This window comes from Lissotriton helveticus (genome assembly GCF_964261635.1).
Source record: "Lissotriton helveticus chromosome 1_1 unlocalized genomic scaffold, aLisHel1.1 SUPER_1_unloc_1, whole genome shotgun sequence".
Lineage (NCBI taxonomy): Eukaryota > Metazoa > Chordata > Amphibia > Caudata > Salamandridae > Lissotriton > Lissotriton helveticus.
In genome coordinates, this window is record NW_027611648.1 from 2,446,573 (window position 1) to 2,474,572 (window position 28,000).

The 28,000-nt window shown below is 44.5% G+C and overlaps 2 protein-coding genes and 1 long non-coding RNA gene across 3 annotated transcripts in view; 1 reads left to right on the forward strand and 2 right to left on the reverse strand.

The window, feature by feature from the left end:
* LOC144805412 (uncharacterized) overlaps positions 1-28,000 on the forward strand; it is a 226,956-nt gene that overhangs the window by 60,983 nt on the left and 137,973 nt on the right. The gene's annotated exons all lie outside the window — the stretch shown is intronic.
* LOC144805422 (uncharacterized) overlaps positions 3,981-28,000 on the reverse strand; it is a 196,517-nt gene continuing 172,497 nt past the window's right edge. Inside the window, exon 4 of the mRNA XM_078671981.1 lies at positions 3,981-9,552. Within this exon, the coding sequence (XP_078528107.1) occupies positions 7,930-9,552 (1,623 nt within the window). The 3' untranslated portion in view covers positions 3,981-7,929. The remainder of the gene's footprint in view (positions 9,553-28,000) is intronic.
* LOC144805413 (uncharacterized) lies at positions 17,879-27,982 on the reverse strand. The gene is made up of 4 exons (XR_013605513.1): positions 27,871-27,982; positions 21,495-21,545; positions 19,550-19,668; positions 17,879-17,921 (listed from the first exon to the last, which is right to left on the reverse strand). It is a non-coding gene; the product is annotated as an uncharacterized LOC144805413 (long non-coding RNA).

Here is a 28,000-nt window from a genome sequence, read left to right on the forward strand (position 1 = left end):
TAACTATCAATTAAGGTGTTCACCAGGGCTGTGCACAGGCGCCCACCCAGTTTTCTTTCTATAATAATGTTGTTCATTATCTGCCCTCTTTCTCAATTGATGCACCATCCCTGGTAGGCACAAAACGAACAAGTTACTTACCTTTGGTAACGATGTATCTGTAAGACATATATTAGTTATAGATTCCTTAGCTTAGAATTACCCCCAGGCGTCAGACTGGATGCGAAGAAATGTTTACTTAGCAGTACCCCTACGTGTCGGTAGGTGGCATCGGTCAACTCAGCGTCTGTCATGGGCATCATGGTCGCCGGGATGACGCAGTGGTGTCTATTTAGACTCTGCTCCTGCGCACTAATGTCAGTTCTGATACGACGTCCATGCCAGAAGCGCAGAGCCATGCAAGACACTGACCCCTGGTGCACAAAACTAGGGCCCTGTAAGGGAGTCCCTGTCCCTAGAAGTCCGTGTGCAGAATGGGGAGGATGGGTGGGGAGGTAGGGAATCTATAACTAATATACATCTATAACATCGTTACCGAAGGTAAGTAAATTGTTCATCTGAAATAGACTATTAGTTATAGATTCCTTACCTTAGAATAGATACCCCAGCAATACCAAACCAGGTGGTGTGTCTGCGAATTAAGTTCACACCCGGAAGTCCTGGAGAACAGAACAGCCAAAAAAGCTAGTTCTCCGGATTTGGCTGTCCAGGCAGTAATGCTTAGTTAACGTGTGCAGGGATGCCCACGTGGCTGTGTGACAGATGTCAATCAGTGGAACTCCACGGCCCAAAGCAGTAGTGGCTGCCGTCGCCCTGGTAGAGTGGGTGCACAGTCCTACTGGAAGTTCCTTTTAGTCAAAGAATAACAGATCTTAATGCATAGGACGACCCATCAAGAGATGGTACCTTTGTGCATTGCCCGACCTTTCTTGGTGCCCACATAATCTGCAATGAGTTGATCGTCCACCCGGAAGTCTTTAGTGCGGTCAAGGTAGAAAGACAGCACACATTTTGGGTCCAGACAATGGAATCTACCCTCCTCTTTGGAAGGGTTTAGAGGCGGGAAGAAGGTGGGCAATGTGAGGGTCTGACCTATGTGGAAAGAGGTAATCACTTTGGGCAGAAAGAGGGCTTAGTACGGAGGACTACTTTCTCTGGATGGACAGCAAGAAATGGAGGTCACGAAGATAAGCCTGATGCTCACTCACCCTGCGAGCAGAGGGGATGGCAAGCAAAAAAGCAGTCTTCAAAGGAGGCGAAGAGGATAATTATGTAGGGCTCAAAGGAAGCACACATAAGATAAGTGAGGACAAGATTCAAGTCCCACTGGGGCATTACGAAAGGAGCAGCAGGAAAGAGATGAGTAATGCACTTCAGAAATCTGTTAACAATAGGATCGATGGACATGCTCAAGAGCTCCTGGTACCAGACTCTTCGTGCCCAGTCCGGAGCCACAAGAATGACTTGGGACCGGTCGTGTTTGATCTTCTTCAGCAATTTTGGCAGAAGTGGTACAGGCAGAAAGGCGTACAGGAGGCTGAAACTCCACTCGTGACGAAAAGCGTTGCCGAGGGAGAGCCGCCTTGAAAACTCCAACACGCAGAACTGCTGACATTGCGCGTTCTCTTTGGTGGCGAATAGATTTAACCAAGGCTCTCCCCACTGCTAAAAGAGACCTTGCACCACCTTCGAGTGAAGACGCCATTCGTGATCCATCATGCACCGGCAGCGGAGTTTTTCCGCCCTGGCTTTCAGGGAACCTGTTAGGTGTTGAACCACCAGAGGTATGCCCTGATGTTCCAGCCATGTCCAAGGAGAAGAGCCTCTTGACATAGGGTTCATGACCCGACCCTACCCTGTTTGTTGCAGCATCACATGGCAGTGGTGTTGTCCGTGAACACCTGCACCACTCTTCCTTTGACAGAAAGAAGGAATGCCTTCAATGCAAGACGAATCGCCCGGAGCTCCAGAAGGTTGATGTGGTGCCTGGACTCCGCCAGAGACCAGAGGCCTTTGATCTCTGCCATTCCCATATGGCTGCCCCAAACCAGGAGTGACGCATCCGTCACTACTGTGAACTCAGGTTGGGGAAGGGAGAGGGATCTGCAGTTGACTCAATCCTGGTTCGTGAACCACTACTGCAACTGACTTGGAGTCCCCTCCGAAATCTGAACGTCATCGGAAAGATTCCCCTGGTGCTGCGCCCACTGGGACTTCAAGTTCCACTGCAGAGCATGTATATGCCATCTGGCATGATGCACCAGCAGGATGCAGGAGGCCATGAGGCCCAGCAGCCTCATTCTCACCGAACACCGGGATGGAGGCTGAAACATCGGTATCATAGCCCGAATATCCTGGACTTGCTGCTAGGGAGGATAGACCCAAAACTGTGCTGTGTCCAGAACCGCTCAGATGAAAAGGAGCTTATGGGAGGGAATCAGTTGCGACTTCAGCACGTTAACTGTGAACCCCAGCAAATGCAGGAAGTCAGTCTTAGTCTGGAGGAGGGAGACGACAGCCTGGGCGATCTCGCCTTCAACAGCCAGTCGTCGAGATAGGGGAAGACTGGAACCCCTGATCTGCGCAGATGAGCTGCGACAACCGCCATCACTTTCGTGAACACCGGGGGGAGGGCTGGTAAGGCCAAAGGGGAGCATGGTAAACTGAAAATGCGTGTGGCCTACCGTGAACCGAGGTAATGACGGTGGGCAGGCAAGACGGGGATGTGAAAGTAAGTGTCCTGCAAGTCCAATGCTACCATCAAATCTCCAGGCTCGAAGGCAGACAAGACCTGAGCCAAGGTTAACATCTTGAATTTCTCTTTTAGGAGGAAGCGGTTGATGTCCCTGAGGACTAAGATAGGATGCAGGCCTTTGTCCTTCTTGGGTACCAAGAAGTAGTGGGAGTAGCAACCCTGACCTACTTCTGGCACAGGGACGCGTTTGATAGCTCCCTTGGCAAAGAGATCCATAACTTCTTGGAAGAGAAGGGCCAAATGATCCTCCGACATGGGATGAAATCACCACAAACGGCATGACCCTTTCGCATTCCGCTGCTTGCGGAACTCCGCGTAGACAGCCAGAGTTTTTTTGTCACATAGGCTTAATCTTATCATGAAAAAATAGATATCAGTCATATGTTAAGAAACAAAGGTGAGTAGAAACCTTTTGGGTGGAGTAAAATTTAAGACATTATTATTATGATTTTTAGGGCAATTAGTTGATTTTTGCAAGCACTAAAACGTCTCTGTGTAAAGTAAAGACCTTGAGAGTTTTGTGACTTTCAGATACTCAAATTGTGGATTCTGTTGCAATTAAAAATATTTCCAGGTCTGAAATTTCTTTGGAGGTTGCATGCGGGCAGCCTAAGTTATCCTGCAAGAGTTTCTTGATGAACTCTATTGCAACTACAATATGTGCTCTCTCATGTAAAGTCAGGTTGTTAGAAGCTTTTCTGCAACTCAAGATACGCCTTACTTTTCACCTCATGTGCATGCATTTCTCATGTTTAGTGAGATCTTCTTTCTGAGTAAAACGTTTCTGGCTTTTTCCTCCTGTATAATGTTTTAGTCCAGTGTGAATTCTCTCATGTGAAATGACATTGTATTCAAGACTAAACCTTATCTGACATTCAGAACACACATAAATGATGTTCACTCTTCTAGTGAGCACCTTGCACCAGTCCAAACAACCCTTATGGTGATGGTTGTAAAGTCAACCTTTGTAGCAGGGATTCTGTACCTATACAGAACTGTGCATAGAAACCCAGAACCTCAGTGAATGAGGGTGTGCCAAAAACTCACCTCAGTATCCAAAATCCCCTACCAGACTAGCAATCAATGTCTCATTGGTTCTTTCTCATCCCCAATGATTAGACAACCCAGAACATGAACTCAGAACACCTCAGGTAAAGTGGAATAAATGAACACTCTTTCGTCATACACACATCAGTCCAGAACGAGGAGTAAATGAAGACACGTGCAATTTTGAAATGTTTATTTCTAATGCTGTGTTCTCAAGCACAGTGTCTTAGATAATACAAGGAAACATATAATCAAGAACAAGGTTATCAGCATTGTTACTATTCCATAAAATACAAAAGGAGAAAGCATGTCAAAATGCTAATAGTAAAAGGTGACATTAAACGTAAGTTTACCCTCCCTAGCCTGTATATTATATCTAAAGAAGGTCTCTTTTGGGTTTAGAAGGGCAGACCCATACCTCTTGGTCTTAGCAGAAACGGATCACATCATCTCCTGCACCAACACTCAGCATACGAATCTCCATCAAGTGTGTTTTACTTCTCTGTGCAGTGCATTATTAAACCCGCTCAAACCCAAAGTTGGCCACAGCTGCATATGTGTTATGTCTAGACCGTGCGCTGATCAACTCGAACAACAAGCACTGTGTTGAAAAACCTTGAAGGCCTCGGCACTCACTGTACGGACATAGATTATCAAGCAAACCTTGTTATTCTCGCGTCAAACAAAATATGCAACTAGGCGAAAAGCTGTAATAACATAATGTGCCGTGTGCAGAGGTAGCAGAAAAGGAAAATGGCGTTTAAACTTGTAAAACGCTCATGCTAACTTAACACAGTGTGAAGGTATAATTACAAACACGTGACCCCTTATAGACCAGCTATCCTAGGGGTAGCATGGACAGAGCAGTCTTAGGCTATAACTCTAGAGGGCGTGTAAAGCCAGCTGTTTTACCATACGTAACACCTTGAATACCAAAATGAAAGGGGCACCACACAGGATATATATAAAATATATATGTATTTATTCACTAACCCACTCCTCTGAACTCTTTATGAGGACAGAGGCAAAAGCACATAACAAGTTACACTTAGAAATACTTTAAATAGCACAATTTACAGTTAGGCCCTAGGGGCGCGTAAAACCATATACTAAGTAAGTGGTATAAGAACCACGACTGGTGAAAGGAGAAGGCCTAGGGAATCGCTGGGGCTACACTATCTGACCCTTAGGTTAGGAGTAGGAGGCCCACAGGCGGCGCGTGCAGAGTTGGAACACTCACGCGGGAGTCAATAGAAAGTCTATGGGAACTTAAAAGGTAAGTAATTATAGTTTTAGGACACTTCCGGTTTAGATAGGAGGAAACTACAAGCAAATCTGGACACTAGGATAGTCAATCCCTACAGGAGCACCGAAGTACTCGCGTTACCTCACCGACGGGCTGCGGGTGCATAGGTGTCAAAGTGTGTCTGGTTTCGCCGTTGATTCCAATGGAGCCGTGAAGAAAGATGCTGCAGGCGACCAGGAGGAAGATGTCCGGGTGGATCCAAGGGTGGATCGAAGTTGAAGAAGGACCTGAAAGCAGAGGGGACAGAGTCTAGGTCACTAGCCAGTGACCGGGTGGAATCAGGAAGCAACCAGACGTCGTCGAGGAGCAATCAGGTGCTGTCGTGAAGCTGGTCTCTGCAGCCACGCGGACCAGGAGGTGTCGAGGACGACCAGGCGCTGGAGAGGAGCTGTCCCACGAAGGTTTTCGCAGAAGGAGGGGTCGACTTCAAGATCGGAGCCAACAAGCCTAAGCAAAGGCAACCCACGCAGGATACACAAAAGGCTTCTGGTGCAGACCAGGAGGGTCTGAGGTACTTCACCTTTTCAGGGAAGCAAGTGCCAGTCTGGAACAACCAGACCAGCGATGGATTTCTTAAAGGATTGTCGTCACAGGGCTACTAGCCAACTGGCCAGCAACCGGGACAACGCGTTGAGTAGAACACAAGCAGAAGGGCCCCACGCAGAACACGTGGAGTGTGGAGGGCTGATCTTCGGTGCAGGTGGTGCTCATTGTCGGGGTGTCTCGGTCCCCAGTGCACAGCTTCGAGGATGCCTCAGGAGCTGCGCTGGTAGCAAAAAGAAGGACTTTTCAAGATGTCCGGTCCACGAGGTCCAACGCCGTCCAGGTGCTCATCTGTGCTGGAGTCGTGCAGTGGGGTCAGAGGGCTCAGGGAGTCAGGATCTTGTCAGGCTATGAGCTTGGGTTCCGGCGGGAACGGGGGCAAAGCAAGCCGTCGAGTTGCTGGATGGTGCCTGGTTGCCCAGGGTGGTCACTCCTTGGCCACAAGGGAGATTCTTCAGTCTTCAGCTTAGGTGAATGTCGAAGGGTCCAGAGTTTCGTCTTCAGTTCGATTCCAGGATTAATCTAAAGTCTCCTGTGTCAGCTCCTATCTTTATACAACTAAAGTGGGCTGGTTTACCTACTAGGTCCCTCCTATGGGTGGGACCAGGAAGGGGGGTGGTTACACCCCTTTCCTTTGTCCAGTTTCGCGCCAGAGCTGGGGCAGGGGTGCCCCAGCAACCGGTTTGAACTGGGGTATGCATGGAGCACCTAGAGTGCTCCAGGCAGTGTGTTTCTTTTCAACCCTCCCTGTCCTAATACACAAACTCCTGTCTGGGGCGGTGCTCGCACCTCTCCAGGCAGGAAACCTATTGTCCAGGCCTCCCTCGCTGGAAGGACTCCCAGCAGCAGAAGGTCAGACTTGTGTCTGGGGCAGCAGCGTCCATTTTGTAACGCTGGGGCTCTGGTTAACTTTAACCGTGATCGTCAGAACTAACATGTCTTCTCCCTCTAGAAGGGCGGAATGCTACCCCCGTCGCCAGAATTGGCGAGGGGGTAGTATTCCAAAGTGTATGACACCTTACACGACATGTTTCGATAAAGCCAAACCAAAGTTAGCATTAACCGCGAGGATTATAATGCACTTAAGAGTATATGGTTTGGCAATATCATAGAACAGCTATAAGGAAGCAGTTCCGAATGCTGCAGACAGGCTCAGCTCATGCTAGAGCACCATCTCACATATAACCAAGCACTCTGCCTTCAGGATTGTTAAGGCCTGCCATAGGAGTGACTTATAGGTTACTATGTGTCTATATGTATGTAGGTATAGGAATACTACACCTAAGCAAGGGGTGATTACACAACCTTGCCCCAGCTGAGTGAAAAGCCAGTTGTGTCTGGGTGGCCAGCCAGGTGTGACATAATACATGCTGCAGCCCCTGGTAGGCCTTGGTTGCGCCTATGCCCTGAGTACCTAGGGTACACTATACAGGGACTCATAAGGTGAACCAATATCCAATTGTGTATGTACCTAAGGTACATGGAATCCATTTTAAGGAGAGAGCCGATAGTTGGCCTGGGATCCTGCTATTCAGGGCCCAGGCTAAGTCGAAAACCAGCTAAACACTAGGCAAAAAGTTGGGGGTAACCATAGTCAGATATCCACCTTCCTACAGTGTGTTTTCTTATGGCGCTTGTAACCATCTCTACCTCTGAATCTTTTCTGACATTTAGAGCACTGATAATTTAATTCACCAGTGTGGATTCTCACATGTTCAGTGAGATGAGATTTTTGGCTGAAACATTTTTGGCATTCGGAGCACTGATAAGGTTTTTCCCCAGTGTGGGTTCTTATATGCGGAGTGAGACTACTTTTTTCACTGAAACATTTGTCACATTCAGTGCACCGATAACGTTTTACCCAAGTGTGGGTTCTTATATGCTGAGTGAGACGGATTTTGACTCTGAAACATTTCTGGCATTCAGAGCACTGATAAGGTTTTTCCCCAGCGTGGGTTCTTATATGCGGAGTGAGACTACTTTTTTCACTGAAACATTTGTCACATTCAGTGCACCGATAACGTTTTACCCAAGTGTGGGTCCTTGTATGTTTAGTGAGTCTCATTTTGTCACTGAAACATCTCTGGCATTCAGAGCACTGATAAGGTTTTTCCCCAGTGTGGAATCTCACATGTGCAGTTAGAAGTGATTTAAGTTTGAAATCTTTTGGGCGTTCAGAGCACTGATAAGTTTTTTCCCCAGTGTGGGTTTTTATATGCAGCGTGAGATGTCTTTTTTCACTGAAACATTTCTGGCATTCAATGCACTGATAAGGTTTTTACCCAGTGTGGGTTCTTGTATGCAGAGTGAGACTACTTTTTATACTGAAACATTTCTGGCATTCAGAGCACTGATAAGGTTTTTCCCCAGTGTGGATTCTTATGTGCCGTGTGAGACTACTTTTTAAACTGAAGCATGTCTGGCATTCAGAGCACTGATAAGGTTTTTCCCCAGTGTGGAATCTCACATGTTCAGTTATATGTGATTTAAGTTTGAAATCTTTTGGGCATTCAGGGCACTGATAAGGTTTTTCCCCAGTGTGGGTTCTTATGTGCCGTGTGAGACAGCTTTTTTGAATGAAACATTTCTGGCATTCAGAGCACTGATAAGGTTTTTCCCCAGTGTGGGTTCTTATATGCTGAGTGAGACGGATTTTGACTCTGAAACATTTCTGGCATTCAGAGCACTGATAAGGTTTTTCCCCAGTGTGGGTTCTTATATGCTGAGTGAGACTGCTTTTTTCACTGAAACATTTGTCACATTCAGTGCACCGATAACGTTTTTCCCCAGTGTGGATTCTCATATGTTCAGTGAGATGACATTTTTGGTTGAAACTTTTTGGGCATTCAGCGCACTGGTAAGGTTGTTCCACAGAGTGGGTTAATGCATGTCGAGATAGACTCGGTTTGTTACAAAACCTTTTCTGGCATTCAGCGCACTGGTAAGGTTTTTCCATAGAGTGGGTTAATGCATGTTGATATAGACTCGCTTTGACTCTAAAGCTTTTCTGGCATTCAGAGCACTGATAAGGTTTTTCCCCAGTGTGGATTCTTATGTGCCGTGTGAGACTACTTTTTAAACTGAAGCATGTCTGGCATTCAGAGCACTGATAAGGTTTTTCCCCAGTGTGTACTCTCACATGTTCAGTTATATGTGATTTAAGTTTGAAATCTTTTGGGCATTCAGGGCACTGATAAGGTTTTTCCCCAGTGTGGGTTCTTATGTGGCGTGTGAGACTGCTTTTTTGAATGAAACATTTCTGGCATTCAGAGCACTGATAAGGTTTTTCCCCAGTGTGGGTTCTTATGTGCTGAGTGAGACTGCTTTTTTCACTGAAACATTTGTCACATTCAGTGCACCGATAACGTTTTACCCAAGTGTGGGTCCTTGTATGTTTAGTGAGTCTCATTTTGTCACTGAAACATCTCTGGCATTCAGAGCACTGATAAGGTTTTTCCCCAGTGTGGAATCTCACATGTGCAGTTAGAAGTGATTTAAGTTTGAAATATTTTGGGCATTCAGAGCACTGGTAAGGTTTTTCCCCAGAGTGGATTCTCATATGTTCAGTGAGATAACATTTTTGGTTGAACCTTTTCTGACATTCAGCGCACTGGTAAGGTTTTTCCATAGAGTGGGTTAATGCATGTTGATATAGACTCGCTTTGACTCTAAAGCTTTTCTGGCATTCAGAGCACTGATAAGGTTTTTCCCCAGTGTGGATTCTCATATGCTCAGTGAGATAAGATTTACGCCTGAAACCTTTTTGCACTGATGTAATGGCAGTAACTGAGGGCGTTTGAACGTGCACAGTACTATTGTGGATCACCAGTCGCAGAACATCAGTTCCTTTTACCCTTTCTATGTTTGGTGTAAGGTTAAGGATTGTAGTTTTGAAGATGAGGATTTATTTACATTACCTATAGTGCAACGGTGATCCTTTAATCCATTTTTATATTTAACAGTTGTACATATCACTCTTGCACAACAGATAATGTTGAGGCGATTTACATAGAATTACAGAACAGTACACAATAAAAAGGAAACAATCTGAGATGGTCATTAACACAATAAAGTGGTGAATTTTTAAGGTATTCGCAAGAGTGAGCAGAGTGGGTCGAGGTGTTATATCCCGAAGCAGATAGTCTCAAACTTGCGTAACTGTAAAAACGGTTGTTGAACAAAGGTGATTTTCCAATCTTTTAGTTGTTAACGTGTCAGCTTCGGAGTCTTCTTTCAGTGTCTTTTCTTTGATGGTATCCAGAAGAAACCTTTAGTTGTAACTTTCTTTTATGCAGTGTGTGTTTCCTCTCTGGAATTACATGATGCTTTAGATGAACGTTATTCTGTCATGCTGAGGCAATGTGTCTTTCTGATAATATTTCAGATGAGGATGCTGAAGCGGTCTTTCTACATTATTTCTGATGCTGTGTGCACAGATATGGCTTTGCTCTGGGTTAATGAAATGCAAAATTAGAGACTTCACTTACAGGTATAGTACTTTCCTCGCCACACTTAGATTTTTGGAAATTGTTTAAACGTAGAATGCCGGATGTCCTTCAGTTTTTTAAAATAATCCTTCTTATGGCACTGACATTCAGTTGCTTAGTGCTAAATCTTGCTTTCTTCGTCCGTAATTTCAATCACCTATAGTATTAAAATTAAATAGTTAATACATGTGCATTTCCAAAAATATAATTTACAAGCCAAATCAATGCAGAATTTTGAATATGCTGAGCTGTTTTTCAGACAGAGCAGAGTGTAGAATGGTAGCAAGAGAGTACTTGGATGTAGGAGTGAGGATTTGTAGAATTTTTAACATTTTATTAAGCTCACAAAGGATACATTTACCCTATAAAGTTGCAACATAGAATCCCAAAGGCAGATATGAAAGTCATATGGACTGGCACCAAACAGATATTAAAAAATATACACTATTAATTAATTTGTAATGCAGATTTCTGGGACGGGAATGGCTCCTCTACGGACAACAGGCGTTTTCCCCTGCCCTGAGTTACCACCTACTTGTATCTGGTTTCCTGACTTTTGAGTTTTGGCCTCTGCCTCAAGCAAATCTATTGTGTGCTGCGAGGACTATGCCTAGACCTATCCCTCAACTTTGGTCCAGAGTGTGAATCAAGGGCAATGAAATTAAGGCGTACTTTCATGTGTTCATTTTATTCCACTTGATTATCAGTTGTTAGGTTTTTCTGCACCTGGATTTACTGGGTGCAGAAAACCAGGACACAATCTTTTTCCAGACAGAAAAATTAGACTGAAAAGACGCACAAGACTCTGGGTGCAGCAGAAGCAGCCAATGCTTATGCTGGTTTTTTTTCACTAACTGGGGGAAACACACAATTCTTCCCTCTGTTGGTGTTCACAGTTGTTGTCGGCCTGTGATTCGGCGTTGAGTGCAGAGCGTATCGATTAGAGCCGAGGGGCCGAGCCGAAGAGGAGTTGATGAGCAAGCGGAGCGGAGCCTGGGACGACTGCCAGGGTTTGTTTTGTGACCGGTTCCTGCTTCACCCGCGTCCTGTTATACAGGCTCATTAAGTTCTACGGATCTGCTTTGGGGGCACGAACGGACGCTACCGGCACCGCGGTGCTAAGGCGCTTGTGGTGCTGCTCGTGCGGCGGCTGCTGCAAGGCACAGAGGAGCCTTTCGCCTGCCACCTTATTTATGTCAAAAATGTGTTCATTAATTTTTTTTCCACAGTCCACAGGCATAAATTACATCATCACTTGGTCCCACGCAGGGGATCAGAAAGTCTGGGGAACTGGGTTCGAGTCTCGGTAATGTCGCTAAAACATCCTGTGATTCTGGGCAAATCACTTAATCTCCCCGTGCCTAACAAAAATGAATGTGTGTCCTTATGTAACGTAACTGGTGCTATGTAAAGCGCTCTGATAACCTAATCGGTTCAAGTTCGCGCTATATAAAAACTCGAACAAAAAAAAATATATAAACCAGCTCCTCCTCTTATTAGATAAGCCAAATGAAAGATACAGCTTCTAAGTGCCCCGGAGATGAGATAGAAAGATAAAAAAAGAAGATCATGCAACTTTGCTAAGCCTGCAGATAGGTCTAAAGAAAACTTAACGGGCTTCTGTAACGGTAATTTCTCCAGGTTGCTCCACCGAGGTGTTGTATGCGGAATAGCCAAAAAGCGTGGACAAACGCATCTTAACATGGGATAAGTAATTATGATTCTAACAAGGAACAAAGAAAAAAAAAAAGAAAAAAATCCACCCTCCACCCCACCCGTGGTGGCGGTGTGTTCATACTAACGAGAGGTTGGTCGACACTGGGATTGTGATCAAAACTGGAAGAGGTGGCGGGCTCTGATGGTGGATGGACACACCGCAGACGGACGGCCCTGGGAGAGGAAGGAGACAAGGGGGCCCCATTTAAATTCGAAATTCTTATAATTATCCCTGAAAATATCAGCCATACGGTTTAGACTAAGCAGTCTCCAAAGACGCGAGTGCCATAGGGAAATAGTTGGAGCCTCCCTTCTCTTCCAGGCGGCTGCCAGGGTGACCTTAGCTGCCCCACACGCACCACTCTTAAAGTATGGACTCCTTTTCCATCCGCATTCACTCCAATCCATTTCAATCCAACTTTCCCCCCGGCCCAACATAAGGGACCCTTTGATGCCCGGAGAAGGGGAGGCTGCTTAGCTCTAATACATTTGTTCCACAATTTCGATCCCCTTACTTTTGATCAATGTCAAAGGCACTTTGAATTGAAGAACACGGAAAGATATCAGTATATCCAATTGATGCACTGGGCCCTCACACCTCAGATATGGGAGGCTGCTACTCCACCTCTCACAAAATTTGAGGCCTTTCTCACCAAGACTGCTAACATGAAAGGGGTGATCTCATTTATCTATAGCTTCCTCCTTAAAACAGTGCTTTCCCCACGCCCCCGGTATATGTCTATGTGGGAAGACTTAATTCACCGTCCTATTTCCGATGAGGAATGGACGCATCTATGGTCTGACATCACACGCTTCAATCATTCCTCAGAACTCAGGGAACTGCCGCCTGATTTTATGTATACACAAAGCATTGAGCAGAGCAGAGCTGAGCAGAGGAGTGGAGGGAAGTGCCTACATCTGCCGTCTGTAGAGGGACTGGCTCTGGATCCCGCTCTTGCCCTTGAACAATTGCCAGCATTCTCCCTTGTACTCTTGACAGGGATGAATAGCAACGAACAAGCAATGAACAGTGAGCGGTGAGTGACAAGTGGCAAGAGGTGTGTGGCATGTGGCGAGTAGTTAAGGTTGATCCGTCCGTAAGTCGCTGAGCCATTGGAGTCTGTAACAAGTCTGTAATACAAAATCTGAGAAATTATGCAAAGGGGAAAGTGACAATAGACTTTGACCCTGTTAAAGCACCCCTCGACCCCTGATTTACTATGCATGCCTAGACTACAGCCCTACCCGGAGCCCGGATATTAATCAATTGATTGATTAATTAGTTCATTAAATAAGTAACCAGCAGCACCGACGGATTCTGTACTGAGATGTGCTTTGGGGGTGTTTTCCCTTGGAGGTGTTTTTGTCCAATCAAAGCACCGTTTGGTCTTGTCACTGGCCCGTTTGATTCTCTGAAAGAAGCAAGACTTCTTCACCTTAGAGGGTGTATTATGAGGTCAGGAAAGGAGCGGCCACCTTTCCCTCCTATCAAAAGGTAAAGAAAAATACAACAAACACTAATATTAAATATGTTTAAAATAAAACAGACAGGTGACATATAGTCCATTGGGGAACTGGGAAAGTAGCTGTCAAAGTTTGATTTTATGAAAGATCCAACTGGTGCTATGCTAACATTGCTAACTAACCCATGTGTTCTTCAAACTCCAATTAAACCACTGAGTAGAACAAATATTATATCCCCTAAGCAAGGAGTAAGTGAACGAGGCCACCCTAAGTCTGAAGCTGAAGTCGAACGAATGTCAAATTCAACTAAGGACCAAGTCAACCACTGGGGTCAAACAATGGACCTAGAAATGTTAACTATTCCACTTACTGGTCATTCACAACAAAAGGACACAAAATGCACAAATCTAACAATGGGAGATACTCAGCACTTACTACCAACTAGGCGGCCAATGCCAATAGAAGTGCAAGTAAAAATCAGAAAAGCTAACGGTATAGGGAAACCATCTAATTTGGGCCAAATAAATCAACAAGAGCAAGATGCTCCAAATGAACTAAATGGTGGGGTGAAAATCATAAGGGAAGCCAATACCCCACTGAAATCGGATCTTACTCTGTCTAAAATAAATTCAGTTAAGAAACAGGACCAGCCGAAATGTAATCAAAATAACGGATCTCAAATTAATAAGGATGAATACAACAGCAACCCAGAAACTCTGCAGCGTTGGAGTACTCCGTATCAAAAAGACGTTTTCAATAGTAGTCCACAATTCATTCATTCTTGTGACGAGGGACATGATTTTCAAGGACCACAAAAAGAGAAGTATAAGGACCTATCATTCATAAATGGGCAACACCATAGCCTAGGTACTTAGGTACCAGGAAGTGGGAACGCGGGAGCAATTTGGGATTTATTCTTCAAAACCTCGCAATTAACTCTGGAAGCTTTAACATATCAGTCCAACAAAAAGGAGGTCCAAATAGATCTCTTGAGCGCTACGGCATCCTCTGTTGCCGGAACTGAGCAGAAGATAACACCACAAAATAATCTAATAGTAAGGGCACAATCTCAGCCAATATCTACGTATGCAGAGTGTAGTTGTGCCCCACTAATTAAACTGGATACCATTCCGGATATTTTAAAAACAATAATTGACGATGTAAAAGGGAATTTTCCTGATGCGGGAATTCAACCCATCAAGACCGACTGCCCCTCTAAAGATACAATAAAATGTAAAAACAAGTTGTTGTTAAATAAAAAAAGATGATAAAACAAAAGATCAAGAAGTGATAAACCTATGCTCGACACAATCAACAATGACAGACGCGGCTCCGGAAGTTCATCTATCAAAAAGACAGAGGAAAAAACAACAGAAAGCAAGAAATAAAGCTTCTAAAAGTATTTAAAAAAACTAATGCATCAGATATAGTGAGATTGAACACTGGAAACAACCATGACTAAATATCATATTGTGAAGGTAAGGGTAAACAAATGTCTCCAACAAAACCCTTCTACCCTCTATTTAATAAGGATCTATCGGAGGTACAAGCAGTTATGAAAAATAAATGCCTAAACAAGCAAGCTGATAGTATAAAAATGATAGAGAATGGGAACATTCAGTCCTTAGAAAAGCTGCAAGTGGAGGAATGTAATAAACAGGTGGAGAATAAGCCATAACAATTGGAAACAAAAAGAGCAAAGAGGGAGAGTATCAGAGGGGATGAAACAAATAGAGATTTGTTAAAAACCTGGAAGGATATTAAATTACCACAAGATCTGGGAACCGAAACGAAGCAGTTACATAAACATCGACAATCATGGTCTCAAACTGTTAGTAATCATAATGGAAGGTTAATTGAGCATGCTCAAGGTGAAAATAGCCTGGAACAAATTAAATTAAATAACCCAGATCAAAAAGGAGTGGTGCAGGTAATTTTTGCGATGGAATATAAATCTAGGGGTAATAATGATATCTTGACTCATGGGAACATATTAAAATTGTGTAATGCAGTACCCTCATTAAAGGAAATTAAATGTACCGACATAGAATCAATTGAATTCCTCACAATCAAGAATAATCGCGAATCGATATTAGTAATTTGGACATCTTCTACTGCCGCCAGCCTTATTATGCAAGAACATAATCGCTTTCAGGACTTGGGAATAAAAATAACAACTCCCCTGCAACGTCCTTTTGTTTCAACAAAATTAAAAAATCATAACCAAATGAGAACCGAGAATAATAAGAAATATTCAATATTAAAAAAAAACATAGGTATGACCAACGGGCATCTTTTAAAATCATTAGAGGAAAAAATAGGAGACCTATTATTTGACACTGTCAAATTAGGTTGGCTAACAGCAGCCCTCCATAATGTCAGGCAGGATTGACATCTACAATCTGAAGTTCCTTTAAGGGGGCCAACAATTATGAATGAAAGGCTCAGATTATGTTTGTGGAATATAAATGGGGTTCAATCAAAGATTCAGAATAACCAACTAGCTACTTTGTGCTGTTTTCAAATCATTTGTTTACAAGAGACTTGGGCTTTAGTTCCTTTTAGATTGGAAGGGTATAGTGTTATTACTCATTAGCTAAGAGAACAAGTAACTATGGCAGACCTTGTGGGGGTTTGGCTATTTTTATATCAACTGAGCTAAATATGGAAAGTGAAATGGACGTCCCAAGTCAAAAGGATTATCTAATTGTCAAAATATGATACAAAGAACAAAATATAATTAAATCTCTTGTAGTAATCAACGTATATATTTACGAAGAACAATGGCGACCAATTTGATAATTATGATATTGCAGCAACTGGACAATGACACTCAACCTGAGATTATTATTACCGGTGATTATAACATGAATATGCTCTGGTCTTACGATAGAGATGTTGAAATACAATGGCAAAATTACTTATGGTCAATTCCATAAGTAATTTTGCCATATCCAATGTTGATTTTCATCAACAATGGATATGAGGGATCATCTATCAAAAAGATAGAGGAAAAAACAACGGAAAGCAAGAAATAAAGCTTCTAAAAGTATAAAAAATACAAATGCATCAGGTATAGTGAGATTGAACACTGGAAACAATCATGACCAAATATCATATTGTGAAGGTGAGGGTAAACAAATATCTCCAACAAAACCCTTTTACCCTCTATTTAATAAGGATCTATCGGAGGTACAAGCAGTTATGAAAAATAATTGCCTAAACAATCAAGCTGCTAGTATAAAAATGATAGAGAATGGGAAAATTCAGTCCTTAGAAATGCTGCAAGTGGAAATAAGCCATCACAATTGGAAACAAATAGAGCAAAGAGGGAGAGTATCAGAGGGGATGAAACGAATAGAGATTTGTTAAAAACCTGGAAGGATATTAAATTACCACAAGATCTGGAAACCGAAACGAAGCAGTTCCATAAACATCGACAATCATTGTCTCAAACTGTTAGTAATCATAATGGAAGGTTAATTGAGCATGCTCAAGGTGAAAATAGCCTGCAACAAATTAAATTAAATAACCCAGATCAAAAAGAAGGAGTGGTGCAGGTAATTTTTGCGATGGAATATAAATCTAGGGGTAATATTGAAACAACTTGCAAACATCCGGACCCAACACAAGATGGCAGGAGTATGCAAAGCATGTGCATCTACAGCATACATGCCTGAGGATTAATGGCCCCAAATCCCTGCCGTTGTATCTTGTCATGCTGTGGCTGAGTGTGCCATGTGATGTGACAGGCTATAGTGCTTGGTGTGATTTGGTCATTTTTGACAAGGTGGAGTGCTGAATGGTTAGGCAAATTTTGATTTTCTTTGTTTTTGGGATCGTGTGATATAGTGCGGTTCCTACTGTATGATGTAAATAAATTACATTGCTAAGATACCATAAGGATGTGGGGTGAGTGTTATTAGGGCCGAAGCCTTGCTGATTATATGCAGAATACCAGGTCTGGGAGGTCACTGCTGACTAGAGGAGGTTGGCAGCTGCACAGGTCTTGGGCATTGATCCTATTGAGGATAATATGTGACGGGCACTGGTGACTGGAGCTGGCTAGCAACAACGGGCCTCTGTTATTCATTACAAGCAGGGTAACAATACATGTCAATATTGACTGGAACTGGTGGGCAGTAGAGTTAACCTCTGGTTTTGAATATTTGCAGGATTTAAGGTACAGGGGTCACTACTGACTGGAGTTACTTAGCAGGATAATAGGTCTCAGGGGGCCAATACTGACTGAAGCTGGTTAGTATGATCACTAGTCCCAAGGTGCTACTAATGACTCAAGTTGGCTAGAATGATAACAGGTCCCAGGGGGCAGTACTAACAGGAGCTGACTAGTAGGCTTACATACAGGTCCAAGGGGCCACTACTGACTGGAGCTGGCTAGTAGGCTTACATACAGGCCCATGGGGCCACTACTGACTGGAGCTGGCTAAAAGAATAACAGGCCCAAGGGTGGTGGGGTGCGAGTGGCACCAGTGACCGGAGTTGGCTAGAAGCATTGCCGACCTTTGGTATTGATTAAATACAGGATTCCAGGTCACAGGAGGCACTGCTGAATGCAGCTGGATAGCAGCAGTGGTGGCCTCTAGGAAGAAGGAATTGAGAAAGCATAACTGGATATACTGGTTACTTTAATACCGATAATTGTTTACACATGAATGCCACAACATGCATTGATATATTACATTACCAAATTACAATATTCTTATATTAATTTGATGTGTCTGTTCGCCTTAATATGCATGCAACGTTATATGATTCTATTAGGGCCCAGAACCATTTCATTTAGTGACGTCCATCTGCACACTTCTACTGCATCTTGTAGTAAATTGAATATTGACAAACAGAAGTGTTATTTTCAGAAACAGTGAATTCTAAAGCTTGCCTGTGTATCTTTGATCTGCACCTCACGGACTCCTCACATTCCTCTCGAGAGAAGATCCTGCCTCCTACTCATTAGTGTTGTTTCAGTAACAGTTTCTATCACGTGTTCATGTTTCATTGACTTGTATTAGGAGAAAAGTGTATAAAAATACATTGTAGCATTATATACTCCAACTTGCTTTAGGGTGGATGCTCTCGTCCATTGCAAAGACAATTGTCACTTGTTAGTTTGCTTGGCCTTTTGCCATTTTTGCATTAAATGTATGATAGATTTGTTGGCCTCCCGGTGTGTTGTGTTTTATTTTACATAGCACAAGAGATGCTGTGGAAAATGACAGTCCAGTATACACATTCTTCATATAAATCAACTCACAGTATACTGTTCTGGAGGTTCAGTCCTACAGACATTATCTCTACTTGAACGCAGACACCCTAGGAAGCATGTACTTGTCAAACCAGTTGCCCTCTGATGCGGCGCCGTCCTCGTTATTTGATAAGTCAGTATGTCCTGAATTTTAGGAGGGTTACCGTATTTAGTGCACCCTGTTAGACAGCGCTCACCTGTGGCAGTAAAATGTTAAATGGCACCTTATCACCTATGCACGGTGCAGGGCTTTGAGTTACAGAGCTCCTCATGCTGTGGAGAAGATTAGGTCACATTTACCCATTTTCCCATATTTGGTCCTGATGAAATGCCAACAGATTGCTCCATGACTACACGAGGCATAACAAAAGTTGACCTGAAGTATAGACCCCAGCTTACCAGCAGGTCCATAGGTGATCGACACTTTCACACAGTGATAGGGGCCGTTAGTTCCTCAATTTCTCTGCCACTGTTTTTAATCTCAACATGGATCAGGATGATCGCATTAACTATATTGCGGCAACTGGTCGATAGTTGATCTTATATTCAGGCTTTCACCAATCTCACATCTTATGACACAACATCCTCTGTCCTACTATGCTCATCCGGCATAATTAATAAAAGATCTCCGACAAAGTGCCCTCTGGTGGTGCCCGCCAGGCATTGTAGCGCCAGCCTGGTGAGGAGTATAGCCCAATAATGAAGCATGTCACCATCAGGTGAGTAAACGCAACTTGTCTTAAAAGCACCTGCTTCCTAGGGTGTCTGCATTCAGTTACAGATAATGACTCTGGGACTGAACCTCCGGAACAGTATACTGTGATTTGATTGTGTTTTATTTTAACAAATGTACATAGCAGATATTGGCGCCTGCTTGTTTCACAAAAATTATCGGATACCTGCCTCAGAGCGCACTTCTTACAGAATAGTATGGGGTTATCATGTTGCTGCTACAAGCTCCTTACCTGTGCGAGTTAGCGTGAACGATGCAGGGGGCAGACCCAAACCAGCCACATGTGGAGATCAGTAACAAATATTGAAGAATTAACAGAGCTTCCAAGTTGGTGACCATTACTTAATTGACCTTGAAAATAAAAGACACGTTTTTAGTATTCTGGTGACTCATGACCATAAAAAACAAAGGTTATAAATTCAATATTGTGTCAAATACTTAAAAAATGGAACTGGATGTGCTGAATCAGATGTTGCCCCAGGTCATGTGTGACACCTTCCACCACTATTGCTTATGGGACTTGTAGTTTTGTTTTTCTCATTAAAAGTCCCAGATTTCTAAGCGATGTTGGTTAAAATCAGAGGCCTGAGTGAGGGTGAAGGATGACACTGCTCTGCTTAGCAGTGAGATGATGAATGACAGTTCCCCAGCCCTTCCATTCTTTGACCTACGGAGGCTCGTTGGCCATTCATATTTTTTTGCAACAAAACTTTTATTGTAGCTTCTGTCAACTGAAGAGATAAAACACCAGGGCGTGTTTCATTAACTGCTGACAAACATGAACAATCAAGAACATGAGTTTCTGGAAAACTATCAAGCCCCCAATCAGAATCAGCCGTCCTTCACACCCAGGAATTCTTGAGGCTTTGGAGAGGGTGAATTGCACGTGGTATAAGAGGAACAGTACATCGACTCAAAGCTCATTTCTCAGGGATGTACTGAAATGCCAGCCTCATGGCACACTTAGCCAGCTCTTCACCTCATCCTCCTCAAACTGTTGACCAGCTATCAGGGCAAATGAGCCTGCAGCAAAGCATTGCTGGCTTGGTTCCACACCGGACCAGGCAATGTGGTGAACTCCATACTCCTCCAAGTCAGCAAGCACTCTGGTCGAACCAGTCCTAACCCCAAATGAATGTTCCCCATCACAACTATTTTAATGGTACTAAGTTATGTTTCTGCCAAATGATTGAGTCAAAAATTGAAAGGTTTTACTATGAAGTGCTGAAAGAGAAATCATGAAGTTTTTCAATATTTCTGAGTCTGCCACAGTACACAGGAGCATTATTTCTATACAGCAGCAAATCATGTATGCGCCCTGTAGAAAGCTTGTTTGAATGAAACATGGAATGCATTGCAGCCAAAAATTCATGCAACAACATAGAGTGCAAGATAACTTGTGTTATTATTCCAGCAGAACGAAATGCCATTCCTAATGTGTACGTCATTTTAAAGACAAACCCAGGAAAATGTATGGTCAGTGTTGTTCTTCTGCCAGTTAAAAGACAATCTCCATTAATGTGTCAGGAAATAAAATACTATGAGAAATCCTACTCTATTGCAGGGTGCTGCCTACCACTATATTGCAGGTTACTTCCAACATAATCTGATTTATACATACATACGGCAGGGTGCTGCCAGCTATCGGGTCTGCACACAGCAGTCTGGAGCCACTCAGGAAGGAGGTAAGCTCTTCATTTCATCTTAAGCCCTTAGGTTACATTCTCAGCCTGATGGGTCCGGAGAACTTTATCCTCACTCTAACTGCGCCGAGCAGACAGACGTAGCCCATCATAGGCTGTTGTGTGCTGGGTGATGCCTGGCATCTTATTATAATTGGCGGGAGGATGGAGCTCTGATAGGAGCTATTACAAGGAGAGCAGAAAAACAGGACCATAGATCGCCACAGAGCAACAACTGCCCAGAAGCTGAAGAAAGAACTCTGGAATAGCAAACCTCCTACACCCTGGAGATTTTCCAGGATAAGCAAATGATGGTAATGAAATGCAAACTGCAGCATTAAGGTCACACACTACAACATTATTCCCTTTAAACCGAAGATAAGAGCCTAAAATAAAAAAACTAACCAAAAAGCAACAAAACTAGAAAATGCATTTCCAAATGCTGCAAAAGAGAAAAAGTTAATACAAATTAATAATATTAAACTTTGTTGGTACCTTAGTAAAGTGCTTACTTCTTGGCTTCACTCCATCTGCAGCAATAACGCTCTGAAAGGAGAAATTACTGATGTGAGTCTCAGAGTCTTCAGTGTTACTGGTCTCAGTCATGAAGACTGCGGTGTCGGAAGATAACTTTCTCTTATTTGGCTTTATAGTTCCCACAGTCACGTCATCGCTTTTAGCAGACATGCTACTGTCAGCAGCATCATAACTTCAGGCAGACCAGCAATGCGGATATCACCACTCACATTGGGTGAACAGACTCATCTCTGCTACATACATCCATTCTGTTCTCAAATTTGCTTGGGGCTGTCAAAATGCAAAGAGCTGCAATATATTCGTCACACTTTCCTGACTACCTTGTTTTAAAAAGTTGTGACATTCAAGCGTGAATCTTGGTTCATCTGCAAGCTGACTTTTTTTAGAGGTTCTATTGCCACACAATACCGTTCCCATATTCCAATTTGTCCACATGGTGCTTCAACCCTGGTAGGTTATCAACTGCCTGTTTTGCAGATAATTTCAGATCGTTTCTGTAAGAAACTGAATTTTTATTTGCGGTAGATGAGGACCAATCACAACCGTTGTCAGAGTGAACTTTCAAAGCCATTCAATTAACCTAGGATCAACCCCCTGGTACCTAAGCACCGAACAGGCAGGCTTAACTTAAGGTAATATGTAAAACATTTATGCAGAAACCAAACAAGTAAAAGTCAAAATGCAAAACAATAAAAAACCCAAACCGAAATAGAAAAATAAAGGAAAATGTATTGAACAAAATGACACTAAAATGACAAAATCCAATAAGGGTAATGAGATATGAACTGTAACGCTGTAAGAATCACAAGGTGCCAATGGATGAGGGGCCCGGGCATGGAGTAGTCTCTCTGGAGCGGACTGCCAAGTCAGAGGAAACCGGAGGCCACGGCCTGCAAGCACATAGTGCAGGAATTAGCCACAGTGGTCCAAAAAGACATCTAGTGCTCCAGGATCAGATAGGGCTGCTGGCCTATAGGGGGATTCACTGCAGGTTCGGGCGCAAAGTGCTTAGAGTATTGAGAACAAGCATCAGATGCCCAGCAGGGCAATAGCAGACGGTTGAAGGCAGCAGGGCCCGGACGAGACTGAAAGGGAGTGACAACTATGGCCGTCACCATCATGCAACAGGGTAGTGGAGCTCAGCGGGAGGACAACCTGGTGACTGCCACCCACTGGAGCTGGGACCCCCACGACAAGGCAGGCCGGTCTGGTGATGTGGTAAGAGATATAGCAGCCATGTCCTCAGCGAGAAGCAAGAAGGATCAGATTCTAAAAAAGATGCTGACCAAGCTCCCGATGACCGGCAGCGGAGAAGGGATGCTCTCCCCAATGACACAAATCAGCCAAGATGCGGACACCTCTGAAGCCCCAGTTACCCACACCTTTTTAGAGTCTCTATTCGGTGCATTACAAGGCGACTTGCAGACGCTGAAAAGGGAAATAGCGGGGGAGATGAAGGAGATAACCGATGGAGGCCACACGTTCCCAAACGGCATCAACGTCCTGCCTTTTGATAAGGCGGGACGTCGATGCCGTTGGGAACCGTATGGCCTCCATCGAGGATCAGGAGCAAGCCCAGGAAAAGGAGGTGGAGCATCTACAGCAAGTGATAGTCCGGCTCAAGGCTCAACAGATCGATCTCCAGGCACACAGAGAAGACCTGGAGAATCGGTCTCGGCAAAACAACATCCGTGTTAAGGGAGTTCCACCTAAAGAAGAAGGGCCAGACATCACACAATACCTGCAGGGTCTCTTCAGGAGCATACTGGGCACCCCCACCGGATATTTTGGCTTACATTTCAGACTTTCAACTAAAAGAGTGTATGCTACGTGCTGCCAGGGACAAGCAACCACTAAGATATCAGGACCACTCCATAGCTTTGTACCAGGACCTGGCTCTTATACCCCTTCAAAAGTGTAGAGAGTTCCGAGTGGCAACCATGTGTCTTCAAGGAATACTGTATTCTTTGGGTCACCCTTTCCGGCTGATTTTCATATGGCAGGGCAAACTCCTTCAGCTCATATCCATGCAGGAAACTTGCCAGGGGCTGGGCATTGAGAATCCAATCCAGGAGGAGACAGAGGGCCCACAGATCAAAACTACTCGAGAAAGATGGCATAAGGTCTACGGGAGGCGTAGCACAGAGCGAGCAACAAGACCGGACCCCAAGACCATGGCATGATAAATTCTGGCAGTGCTGGAGACATTGTCGAAAGAGACATTCCCCTATGATGACACCGTGAACGACTGAGGGACAGATAAGTGACATTTGCAAGGCTGGGTGGGCGGCGAACAAATCTGCTGGGAGCGTAGAGACACGGGGAGTGTAGAGACACGGGGAACAGGCCGCACACGTTCCCAACTATTCCGATTTCCAAGGACGCGCACGCACGAAAGGCGGGCCCTGGACAATTTGAGGTTAATGGGTTTCGAAGTTGGAGTTAGGAAGGGGAGGGTGGAGAACTGGTATGTAGGTTAAAGACGTTGAAGAGAGGATCAAAGGGCAATGAAGGCCGGGCAGACGTTGGGGGCTCAGGGGGGAAAGGGATCACAGGGACCCAAATACAGGCTAAAGCTTGTGCACTCACTATGACACGCTATTTCCCAGCCCTCACTGAAAATTCTCACTCTAAATGTAAGAGGTCTCAACAATCCCAATAAAAGGAGGTCCATCCTTTCCTACCTGGATAATATGGAGGCAGATGTGTGCCTCCTCCAGGAGACACAGCTCCTCTCCAAAGATTGGCATAGATTGAGGTCACAACTCTTTCCCCAGCAGTTCTTTTCATCTACCCATGATAAGAGGGCGGGTGGCTATTTTAGTAGCCAAGCGTTTTAAGGGGAGAATGGGGGAAAAGGTGGCCGAAATCAAAGGGGTTGATGGGAGAAGGGCCATCATTAGTGTAGGTGTTGGTATGAGTATTTTAGATGCCAAAATTGGGTCGCAAACCGCCAGAGTTACTGCTCCCGCAATCACCCTTCACCCGATATATACGATCAATCCAGGGGCTGCCTTAATTGCCTATAGATAGAAACGGGTCAGCTCCCTCACCCCCCTATACCAATAACCATTTCAAATACCAACCCCACCAGGGATGGTGCTAATAGGTTAAACAGGCCCAGGGGCTCGAGTCAGAACAGGTTGTCTAGTACCTCGTGCATTAATGTTCCTGCCGCCCCAAGTATGAATGGCTAATCAGGATGTCCTGAGTCTGCCGCCCGCTGCTTGCCCTTATGTGTTGGTACTGGCAGGAGTACCTACTTTAAAGAGGGATCAGCATGAGTCATGGGACCAGCTACGCAATAAATGTGCGGACTGGCTATCAAGGCATAGAAGCTTCCATGTATCCGAAATAAAGGATATTATTATGGCACGGAGGGTTGGGTGAGTCAGTGCATCTACAAAAAATATCGAAGGGCACAGTATTCTAATTAACTTTCGCAGACCTTCTTTGGTGAGACACCTACTAAGGGGTTGCAAATTCATAACACATAATAGCACTAACATATGCGCACTATCACGTGGTTATTTCTACAAACCAAGTCATGCTCCTTTCACCAACAATCCCTCTTGAATTACTACCCCTAATAGATTCCAGACCGTGTCTGGATTTGAGACCCAAGACTGACTATCAACTTTTGGGGAAAATACTGATCCTGCTATTAGGTTACCTCATGCCCTGCCAGTAACTGAGTGTACTATTCCCACAACCCACTTATCCCTCCTATGCAAACGAAGGCCTCAGCAAGTTCAGGCTTCCGTATCTTAAGCTGGAATGTTGCAAGGTTGTTCTCTAAACTTCACCAGCCAGATTGGGTACAACTTATTAAAGACCAAGATATCCTTTTATTTCAGTTAACATGGGCCACTCAAGAATTGCATATTGAGGGGTTTGAATGCCATAATATCCTAGCAACAACCCTCAAGCAGGGGGGGGGCCTTCATCAATCTGGGTCAATATTAAGACAGGGGGATGCATAACAACTGTACATACAGATAACAATAATTTTCTAGGCATATTATTTAATAGGGGAATTTCCTTTTGGATAATTTATTTTTACAACAATGATTTTCATTCTGTTCCAAATATGCATTTTTATAAATGTGATTAATTTTATTGCATCTATTGGAAAATCCAAAGACTCTTTCAAGTCAGTAGGAATCTGTCTGGGGCGATTTTAATGCTAAGCTATCTTACTCATGGTCAAGCGATTATTCACACAGCAGCAGACAAACATGCAATAGGGGTAGAGAGCTAATGGACCATTTGAACACCTTTAACTTAATTAATGTTATGGAAATTGATGCAACTACAAAAGATAATGCACCCCCTGAACCGACACTCAGAGGAAGGGGCTGTTCATCTACAATTGATAATGTTTTTTATCTCCCCCGCTTTTGAAGCAAGCTTGCTTAAAGAAGAAATTATGGGCACAATCTTTAGGGACCATAACCCAATACAAGTAACGTTACGGGTGTCTCCAGTTCCAACGCCTCAGACAGAATATGGTGCTGGAGATATATCACCATCCACAGATAACCGCAGACTGGTATGGCGATGCATTAATAACGCAGACCGATTCAGTTCTATGGTTAGGGGAAACATGAATCTTATTAAAATCTGCTTAGAGGCCCTGTTCCACACCCAGTGGCTATCAGCGCCTTTACCGAACTCAGTGGAGCAATTAAATCCTTGCTGTCTAAACCCATTTGTACAGTAGTCCGCGAACCTAGATGGCTATCCAATTTATCTGAACAAGAGGCTCAGATAAGATGTTTATGTATTTGTAAAGTGCATAGCTGCCCGTAGGCTTCCCAGCGCTAAGAGAAACATAACTACGGTGGACTAAGTCAAGTTGCCTCAGATCTGGAGTTTTTAGGGAAAGAGCAATGTTTTGAGTCTTTTCCTGAATGCTAATTTGTTGGTTATCATGCGCCTGTCCCTGGGTAGTGTGTTCTACATTTTAGGAACCAAGTGCTTGAAGGACCTTCCTCCCCATCTTGCTCTTTTTATTCTGCCGTGTTGCATAAGAAGATCCTCTGATGACCTTAGGGTCCTACTCGGGTTTCTCCTACCCAGACTTAACACCCCGCTGGCATCAGTGCGGCCCTCGGTCACATCATAGACCAAACTTTGCGGCCCCGGGAAAATGTGAGTAGCCGTGATCTAGATCAACAAAAGGTGGGAGTAGTTAGACAGGAGGACGAAACAGAAGCATGCATCTCTAAAAGGCACAAACAGGAACCAATGAAAACAAACATTGGCATAGCCAATAGGTCTCGCCTTTGGGACCTTATAAGTGTTTAGCCATGCAACAGTTGATGTTGTTGCACCAAGGATATTGTGCTGGCTAACTAAACACTTATAAGGTCCCAGAGGCGCGACCTACTGGCGATGCCAATGCTTGTTTACCTGATGGGCACTGGCTGACCGCTGCCTGGTCACTGAGGCCCTAGTGAGGTTGAGTCATATTTGGGGGAGTTTTAGCCTCATCAGATGATGCTGTGCAGGCCCAGCCCAGGTACAATGAGGCGCAGTCGGTGCTGCCTGGGAGTGCGATGCCAATGCTTGTTTACCTGATGGGCACTGGCTGACCGCTGCCTGGTCACTGAGGCCCTAGTGAGGTTGAGTCATATTTGGGGGAGTTTTAGCCTCATCAGATGATGCTGTGCAGGCCCAGCCCAGGTACAATGAGGCGCAGTCGGTGCTGCCTGGGAGTGCGATGCCAATGCTTGTTTACCTGATGGGCACTGGCTGACCGCTGCCTGGTCACTGAGGCCCTAGTGAGGTTGAGTCATATTTGGGGGAGTTTTAGCCTCATCAGATGATGCTGTGCAGGCCCAGCCCAGGTACAATGAGGCGCAGTCGGTGCTGCCTGGGAGTGCGATGCCAATGCTTGTTTACCTGATGGGCATTGGCTGACCGCTGCCTGGTTACTGAGGCCCTGGTGAGGTTGAGTCATATTTGGGGGAGTTTTAGCCTCATCAGATGATGCTGTGCAGGCCCAGCCCAGGTGCAATGAGGCGCAGTCGGTGCTGCCTGGGAGTGCGTTCTTTCACTTTCGATTGGTGGGGCGGCCCCCCTTCACTCTGGTGAAAGCCACAAACGGACTTCAAGTCGATCTTCTCATCACTGACTTTTCAGGTGAAAAAATGTCCCCGTTTGCTGAGGCCTTCAAAAGAGACCCAACTCCAGCAGTGAGGGCCAAGGAGCATTGTTGATACAAAATAATCATCGATCGATGCAACAACAACAACAACAACAAATGAACCCCGGAGAGCAGGCTCGAGACCCTACAGCACCAGACAATCTTTGTATCTCATGGCCTCACCTGGGGTTCAATGTGGGTCTTGTGCTCCCTGATGTGGGTCGGGCCTCACTTGGGGTTTCATGTGGGGCCTGGGCTCCCTGCTGTGGGTCATGGCCTCACCTGGGGTTTCATGTGGGTCTTGTGCTCCCTG